We start from the raw sequence: 10,007 nt of genomic DNA on the forward strand, positions 1-10,007 counted from the left end.
AGGACTTTCGAAAAAATCACTCGTATTGCCCGGGAAACAGACCCGGAATCCAGCAACTTTTGCCTACGAGTTTAAAAGAATCATTTAGTTTATATTATCACGATACACTAAAAAATTTAAAAACATTTTAATCTTACCTAATAGCGTTTGGGAAACACATCGCCCTCCTCTGGGCATTCACCACTATCGGGGGCTTATCCAGCTCACACGGCTGCATATGGGCTCTATCCTCCATTTGCTGCTATTCGTCGGGAATGTCCCCCGTGGGAATGTCCTCGACAGGGTCACCCCGTCTGCGTCCTAGGCCTCTTCCCCGACCATGGGCCAAAAATCCTAAACCACCATGCCCTCTGATATCTGCAAACATGTTAAAATGCACCATTCCACATATAGCTAACAAATTCATATTAAATTTGCTTTTCTAGTAAAATTTAGCAGCATTTCCCCTAAAAAAATAAGCATCGCCCATTTTTCATGGTAGTCCTACAAGAAAATAATGCAAAAATCAATAATACAATCTAATTATAGTGAAATTAGCATTTATTACGTTAATTAAATTAATTAACCTAAATTACACTAATCAATTAACCTAATTCACCTGCTTTAATAATATAATTAAACAATAAGCAATCGAATTAACATACTTAAATCAACTAATTAAAAAATTTAAATAAATTTACTAATTAAACAATTGAACAACTAGTTTTAAACTAATTACTTAATTAACAAAATAATAAATTATATGTCCTTAAAAAATTGATTTAACTAAATAAATACTTAAAATTAATTAAATATCTAACCCTAACCTAATTTATCTAAAATAATTTTAATCTAATTTAACCTAACAATTAACCTAACTACTAACAATTATATATATATATATATATATATATATATATATATATATATATATATATATATATATATATATATATATATATATATATATATATATATATATATATATATATATATAAAATTTAACAATTAAATTAAAAACTAAACTAATTATAATCAATCTAATAATTAATCTAAATCCTAATTATAATTACATTAATTAACTAACCTAATTTTCAATTAACCTAACCTAAATTTATTAATAATCAATTTAACAAACTTGATTAACCTAATTAAATTAACTAAAATTTAATTAATTAATCTAATCGAACAATTAACTAACCTAATTTATAATCTAACAAAATAACTAAAATCTAACAATTCGCTAACCTTAACAGCGGCGGCAACCAGAGGAGCAGCAACGGGCAGCGGAGGAACAACAGAATCCGTCCATCCACGGGAAAAGGACCGGGCGAGAAGTGAGGATGCATGGGAGAGGGAAGATGCGCCAGTTGAAACGAATTAAAATGGGGAAGAAATGGGGGTGGCGGCGGAAATTTGTGAAATTTTGTTAAGAGAAGAAATGGGGAACAAAGAAAACTATCCTTTAATTTGTTTTGATTTTAACAATGGATTACACAATTCATCGCTAAAATTAGAATTAATTGAAATGATTTGTTTAGTTAACAAATTTGCGACAAATTTTGTAACCCGTCGCTAATTTTAGCAACGAATAAAAAAACCTGTCGCTAATATGCAAATTGAAACGGTCAATTCTGGCCAAATTTAACGATAGGTTTCAAAATGTATCGCAATTTTTAGCTAAATTTAGGCGCCATCATATCCCTTCAAGATCTTGTCATTTTACCGAAGGATTTCTGACCGACTGTCGGTTGCTAAAAGAGGGATCTAACCTGCTAATTTCTTTCTTCTATTTGGCGACGGATTGTGAATCCGTCGCCAAATCTCCTGTAAATTAGTGAAATTTGCGAAGGATTCCACTTCTGTCGCAAACTCTAGTAATGTAAAAATTACACAAGCGAAAAAAATGAAGGGTTTTTGCTAAAGAAAGATAGCTTCGTCAAATATTAAAATGACTAAAGTTTGACAAAGGGCATAAATACCTTAAGAAATTAGCATACTAGCTAATGATAAAAACTGAACCTAGTAGTCCAATACCGAACCTACATGGCCGAGCCCCATCCAGTATAGAGAATCAACTTAAATATTAGATGAATAACCGAATTACTACATCAGTTATGAAATATAAATATTGATTTTACTTATATTGTACTAGGTATGACCTATACTTACTACTATATAAGTGACTCTGAGGTATTACATTCAGTGACGTAATCAGAATTTTCTTCCGGTCCGGGCTAATTAATATGTAAAATCTAAATAGTTTTAATGTAAATATGCAAATTTTTATAATTTTAAAATAATTTTAATACAAATTATTTTACTGCTCCAATTGGAATAGAAAAAGATAAAATTAGAGTAAAAGTTCGTGATTTTGAATAAAAAAAGTACTCATGGCTTGTTAATTATGGATTGTTTTACATTAATAATTTCTTTGTGAAAATATAAAATTTAAATTTTTAAATTTTCATAAATTGAGGGGCTAGATAGAATTTTATTGATTAGCAAAAAATAAAAAGTGACAACTTTTACTAGATTTTAGTAAAATAATTGAAAAATAAGGATGATATAAGAAATATGGGTTTCGAGCCTTGGACATCCAAAAAAGAAATGAACTTTTCACCTTTGAACCAAAATGCTGCTTATTATTACATAAATATGTATATATTAATCCAGCCCGGGCTTAAACACAGCCAAGCCTGACCGTGGTTCCGCTACTGATTACATTATTATAATTACTTTACAAGCTCAAATTATTATCAACGGTAATCAAATACTTATTTAAGTATCATGATGCTCATCGGACAATAACCATCAAATTAGCATTCTAATTTTTATTTTACAGATTACCCGTCAAGAAGGCAGACCCCATGATATACGTGGTTCTTATATTTTTAGACGGAGGGGATACCTTTTGTGGTTAATTTTTTTTTTTTGAGAGAAAAGATGAGCTTTATTAATTAAATAATTGAAGTTACAAGCTCGTTAACCGGGAAAGGAATTTCACCGTTAAAAAATCTATCGCTACCAAAGAAAACACCCCATTTAACTAGGGCGTGGGCAACCACGTTACCATTTCTCCGGACATGCTGAAAAATCACATCTACTTCCTTTACCAACTCTAGGCAATCTTCAATAACAATCTGAATATTGTCTAAGTATAAACCCGGTTGCTGCAATCTATGAATGACGTTTAGAGCATCAGATTCTGCGAGCAGCTTCATCCCAGGAATCGTTACCGCCATTTGCAGTCCTAGAAGGATGCCTTGAGCTTCAGCCATCTCCATGTCAACAATCCCATGCAGAATTTTGACCCCGCATTTTATAACCTTTCCCGACGTATCCCTACAAACTGCAGCAGCAACTGACATATTCCTGTGAGTAGCCACCGCTGCATCAGAATTCACCTTGATAGCGTTGGCCGAAGGCGCTTTCCATAACTCATTTTCCTGCAGGAGTTGATGCCCTTCTCGTCTACTCATACTGATGCTGCTGAACTCCGAGACACACCGAAACAGTAAAGGGAGAGGCACCCGTTTATTATCAAAGACAATATTGTTGCGATCATTCCAAATGACCCAAAGACAAGTCAAAAAGACTTATATGTCTTCTCCTTTAAGAGTTGTGAACATAGTATTCAACCATTCCACCATGGACGAGGCTTGGAACGATTCTGACCTTAAACTCAGCGGGGAGAGAAGCCACATACCTCTAACTTCATCACATGTCTTGAGAGCGTGGAGATCGGTTTCAGGCGAATGACAACATCGAGGGCAGCTATTCAAAACAGGAACTGCACGCTTCACCAAATTGTCATTACAAGGAAGGGTTTCATGGCTTATCCTCCAAAGGAAATGCTTGATCTTCAGTTGAATAGAGCAACTCCAAATCCTTTTCCACAGCCCATTTTGGATCGCAGCATTAGAAGAAGAACTTGTTGTTTCTCTGTTAATAATCGAACAAGCCTTGTAATACCCTAATTTAACCGTATAAACACCATTCCTATTCGGGTGCCAGAAAAGTTTGTCAGGGGGGAGCCGTCTACTTAAAGGGATTTTCAGGATATCAGAGACCTCCTGCGATGAAAAGCTTGTTGTTAACTTGTCTCTATCCCACATAGTAGATGGGGCATCAATGAAGTAGCTCACTTTACACGATGCCGAAGCGCTAATCTGTCCGAGAGGCTTCATATACTGAGCCGAGGTGATCCAGCTGTCATCCCTCGCATCCACTGATTGACCGTTACCTATACGCCACACAATACCCGAATCAATAACCTTTTTGCCTTCCAAAATATTGTTCCAAGCGAAGCTAGCATCACGTCTCGGGCGGACATTGAGAAACTCAGCATGGGGAAAGTATTTGGCCTTGAAAACCCTCGCACAAAGCGATTGAGGGAACGAAATGAAACGCTACGCCTGTTTGGCAAGCATAGCAAGGTTAAAGGCTCTCAAATTGCGGAATCCTAGCCCTCCATCCTTCTTAGCTTTGCATATATATTTCCAGCTAACCCATGATATCTTCCGTTTGTCATTGCTTCCACTCCACCAGAATTTGGATATAATGCTCTGCATCTCTGTACAGAAGGACACAAGCAACGCAAAGTAGCTCATAATATAAGTAGGTATAGATTGGGCTATCGATTTGATAAGCACCTCTCTACCCGCTTTAGACAGAAAAAGCTCTTTCCACCCAAGAACACGTTTTTGCAGGCGATCTCTGAGGAAAGCAAAGACAGGTTTTTTAGATCGACCCACCATAGTAGGCCTCCCCAAGTATTTTTTTAAACTGCCCCACTACTTGAATGCCAAAAAGTTGCTGAATAGGCCCTCGGCTAGCCTGATCCGCTCTATCGCTAAACATAATTTTCGACTTCTCGAAATTAACAAGCTGGCCTGAAGCATATTCGAAGGCCTCAAAAATCTATTTTAGCGCTCTACACTCTCGGATAGAAGCCTGCGCAAACAATATGCTGTCATCTGCAAAAAAGAGCTGATTGATTCTAGGAGCACCCCTACACAAACGGCTCCCTGAAATGAGGCCCTCATTGGCACCTTTTCTAATAAGCGCAGACAAATCTTCCATAAAGAATAAAAACAAGTATGGCGATAGCGGTTCGCCATAACTTTCTTGATGGAACTCCACTCCACCCTATCGTAAGCCTTGCTCATATCCATCTTGAGGGCTATGGACCCTTTTTTACCTTGTGATCGCTTTGCCATAGAATGGAACAACTCAAAAGCAATGAGAGCATTATCCGTAATGAGACGGCCGGGAACAAAAGCATTTTGTGCCTCATTCATGAGGCTTGGTAACACTTGTTTGAGTCTGTTGGCGAGAACCTTTGGGATCAGCTTGTAAATCACATTGCAGAGGCTAATGGGACGGAGGTCCTTCATAGTTTCCGACGAAGCTTTTTACGGAATGAGAGTGATAAATGTATGGTTCATGTCCGCAGGCATAGAAGCAGAGTGCAGGAACCCAAGAACATAATTCACCACATCTTTTCCAACTATGTGCCAATACGACGTGTAAAAAATAACCGGCATACCATCCGGACCTGGAGCCTTCAGAGATCCCATCTGCTTCAGTGCCACAACAACATCCTCCTCACAATAAGGCCACTGTAAGTCGGTTATCTGCTCCAATGTCAGGAAAGAATCAATGCACTCAACGACCTCCGCTTGATAATAGGATTGGACGTTGTAAATAACTTGCGGAAGTACTCGGAGATCACCACGGGAACTGCCTCACCCACACGCCAATTAGCGATATCGTCCCGAATCCTATAGATGGCATTAATTTTTTTCCGATTAGACGCTTTGTTATGGAAAAATTTAGTGTTGCGATCCCCTTCTTTTAACCAATCCGCTCTAGACCGCTGTTTCCTCCTTAAGCAATAAATTGTCAATCTCACTACTCAACGATGACATTTCTAACTTTATATCATCAGAGAAAGGCCTGTCTTTGAGCTTTTTCATTTCAGCCATACTGTCTTTAAGCTTGCGACGCACACTCCCAATTTTCAGATACGCCCAAGACTTAAGATTGTTCCCACACGATCCAATTTTCTCCATAAACCCGTCCTGAACTCCATCGACTAAGCTCCACGCCCCCTTCACAACCTATTCACACTGATCGACTAGCATTCACATTTTCTCAAACCGGTAGGGTCTAGCTGCTTTAGTAATTGGATCATTCAACGTGTTCAGGAATATTGGACAATGATCCGAGCGCTGTCTAGGAAGATGAAAAACTCTCCATCCTAGATATGGCTCCTGCCATTCTCCATTTGCTAGAAATATGTCCAACCGAGCTTGGATATTCTGATCATTACACCGCAGGTTAGACCAAGTGAAGGCAGCCCCTTCGAACCCCAAGTCCTCAAAATCACAATCGGCCACAGCAAAACGAAACCCATCAATCTCCCTTTGATCCCTAAAGCGACCTCCAACCTTCTCAGAGTGGAATAAACAGAGATTAAAATCTCCAAAGAGAGTCACAGGACCTTGGATACTCGAGAAAACATCTCGCATAAGATCACACGTACGCCATTTGTTTACTATCTCAGGCCAGCCGTACACTCCTATTCCAAACCACTTCAAATTGACAGCCACATCGACAGAGGAAAAAACGATATGGTTATTAGAAAAACCAATAATGTCTAAATTAATGGATTTTTTCCAGAAGAGAATCAATCCACCTTTCCGCCCAATACAATCAACAGCAAAAGAATTAAACAACTGAAAATTCCTTTTAATGTAGACTAACTCACTATCAGCTAGCTTCGTTTCCATTAAAAAGAAAATATCCGGAGAATAATGATTAATAAAAAGTTTTAGAGCACGTACCGTCCAAGGATTCCCCGCACCTTGGAGGTTCCAACTGAGGAGTTTCATGGCGTCCAGCGAGACTGCTCAATAGTCTTTGCAGATATCACAATGTTGTCGAACTTATCCAGTAACCCATCTCTTGCTTTCTTAGAGAAAAGGTTATTTGGATCCATAGAAATATGAGATTCGATAAGTGTACGTTTTGAGCTTCCTCCTACCCTCTAACTCTTCCCACTTCCCTCCCCCTTACTGTTGTGACTCTTACTACGCGTCCACGTAGATTTCTTTGTGGATTTAGCGCTGCTCTGAGGAATACTACGGTTATTGGTTTCTATCTGATGAGGATGTTGCACTTGGGCAACATTGACGTCAACAAAACCTTCTTCTTCAAAAACTTCGGTGGAGTTATTCCCATTCACTGCCCTCTCTCCCTTTATCACATTCTCTCCAACCCTTTGAACATTAGCCAGATCTTGACCTCCCCAGCTATACACATTAGCGCTGCTCGAGATTGATGGCTATACACTCTTCCTGCGTAAGCCTGAGATTGGCATACATATCAGCCAACTCCCCTTCCATAATACAAAAATACCAGTTTCAGACACAAAGAGCACAACGGCACGAAAAAACGGCACTAGACCGAGCAAAAACTTCGGTTTGAAGATGAAAAAACCCTAACCCTAGCAAACTAGGGCAGGGAAGGAGCTCCACAAAAATAGGGAGAATATTTACTATTTCCATGAGAACATTAAAAACATTGTGGTTAAAAAAATTAAAAGAGAGAACTAAAGAGAGAAAATAGAAAACATTGGTCCCCACTACGATTGATCATATCTAAAAACGACATAGCAAATTGATGAACACGACAAAAGCCTTTAAAGACAAAACCTAAAACCACCGAAAGCCAAAAACCATCTCTCTTGCACTTTTTACATTTATATAAACACATTATTTCATTACAACCACACACACACAGCAAATTTTATACAAAACCAGAGACCATGCAACCCGATAATTCCCATTTGTACAGATTTCTCACCGAGAACGGAGCATTTAACATTGGCCCTTACAGCCTGCCAACCCTATGCAGTTCATCATCTTCTTCTTACCATAATTATCCTTTGGAAGGTTCTGTAATTACGGATATGACACCACAAGATAAAGCTCTTGCTGCTTTAAGGAATCATAAGGAAGCTGAAAAGAGAAGGAGAGAAAGAATTAACTCCCATCTTGATAAGCTTAGAGCTCTTCTTCCATGCAATTCTAAGGTATATTTTTTACTAATAATTTAACTCTTCTTCAATAAGATTAAAGATTTTGGACCAACGAGCTATTGATGGTATAAGCCCTGGACAGCAAACTGTCAAAATTGTGGGTTTAATTTTTCTCACAAACGCTCTTTTTTTTAATTATAAAAAAAAAAGATTAAAGATTTTGTTCTATATTATCAAAAAAATTAATCTTTTGATGAATGTTTTTTGTTTTTTTTTTCCTACTGTGATAATGATTGTGTTTGATAAGTGTTTTGGTATGTAATGAAGAAAGTAAAAGTTTGATTTTTTGGACTTTTTGGTTTTGAATTTACTTTTGACTCAAAAAGCCAAAACCCTTGCTGATTGACTTCATACTTACCTAACCCCAACTATTTTAATTAGTGTTAGTTTATTTTCATTTTGTTTTAATTTATCAAAAACTTTTTCTCCAAATTTTCCTAGGGTTTTTAGCAAAGTTGCTAAGCTTTTTGACATTCCTACTATTAGGGTTTCTTAAGAATCTACTTTTTTTCAATGTTTTTGTACAGACAGACAAAGCTTCACTTCTAGCAAAAGTTGTCGAAAGAGTGAGAGAACTGAAACAGCAGACCTCACAAATTCCAGAGCTGGATTCTTTTCCTTCTGAAACAGATGAGATTAGTGTTCTTTGTGGTGAGTATTCAAGTGAGGGCCAGTTGATCTTCAAAGCTTCTTTATGCTGCGAAGATCGGGCCCATCTTTTGCCTGACCTAATTGAAATACTAAAGTCACTTCATTTGAAGACTGTTAGAGCTGAAATGGTAAGTCTTGGAGGGAGAATGAGGAATGTTCTTATCATTGCAGCGGAGAAAGATCATAGCGTCGAATCAGTCCATTTCTTACAAAATGCATTGAAGTCTTTACTCGAACGATCCAATTCTAGTGATCGATCTAAAAGAAGACGGGTTTTCGATCATAAAATAATAATGCAATGACTAATTTGTAGCTGTCCTTCCATAATATTTTTTTCGCATCTTCATTTTCCGTGTGCTCGTAATTTATTCTGCATTATCTCCCCCTTGCAATGAACAAATTAATATTAGCTTCATTGATTCTAGATGTGCATCACCATCATTATTAACTAATTAATAAGTTAATTTTGTAGGTTTATCTGAATGTCGCATTTTAGAATCTGATTGAATATTTATAACTGCAGAAAATTAGTGTGTGAAATAAATTAACTGATTTTTATGCAAGGTTAGTTTTACTTTTTAATTTGACAGTTCACTCTACATCTCTATTAATGGACTTCATACTAGGTTAATCATGTACGATTCAGTTTGCCACATTAGCACAACAACATTAAAGAAACGACGCACGGAAAATTATACCATTAAAAAACGACACACGGATGATTGATTTTATTATTTATTGTTAAATGATAATTTCATCTAAAAAATATTAAACTATTAGTTGAGATTTCAAAATTCAATGGTTTCTAACAGATTTTTTAATCTATCATACTTAAAGCATAATGCTCATCTCATTTTGTATTTAAAAAAGCATCCTCAAATTTCTATACGTTTCATTTTATATTTAGTTAGTTCTTGTATTTATGTATTTATCATAATTTTATGTAAAATATATTATTATTTTTTGTTTAGTTCGTCCATATTTTTACTTTTTTTTTACGACGAAATTAATGCAAAATTTGATTGTAAAGGGACGGATTAAACAATTTTTTAAATGGATCAAATAAATAAAATATTAAAAAAATACATAAATCTAAGGATGGATTCTATGTTTAAAAATTAGTTAAATTCAGACCGCAACTATAATATAATTATCCATGTGTCAAATTTCATTGGATTTGAAGTGTAAAATATTAACTCACTTTATTTCATATTTAATTATTTAATTTATATGATAAAAATTACTTAGGATTAAGCTCTCAACCTTTAAG

General features: G+C 36.2%; 1 protein-coding gene across 1 annotated transcript; it reads left to right on the top strand.

Moving 5' to 3' along the window:
- The first annotated feature begins 7,741 nt into the window (after positions 1-7,741).
- On the top strand, positions 7,742-9,214 carry LOC126677873 (transcription factor bHLH106). Its single transcript, XM_050372687.2, has 2 exons — positions 7,742-8,080; positions 8,614-9,214. Exons 1-2 carry the CDS (start codon positions 7,814-7,816, stop codon positions 9,037-9,039), a joined length of 693 nt encoding a protein of 230 aa, XP_050228644.1. The 5' UTR covers positions 7,742-7,813; the 3' UTR covers positions 9,040-9,214.
- The last annotated feature ends 793 nt before the right edge of the window (positions 9,215-10,007 follow it).

Source organism: Mercurialis annua, linkage group LG4 (assembly GCF_937616625.2).
Source record: "Mercurialis annua linkage group LG4, ddMerAnnu1.2, whole genome shotgun sequence".
In the NCBI taxonomy this organism is placed as follows: Eukaryota; Viridiplantae; Streptophyta; class Magnoliopsida; order Malpighiales; family Euphorbiaceae; genus Mercurialis; species Mercurialis annua.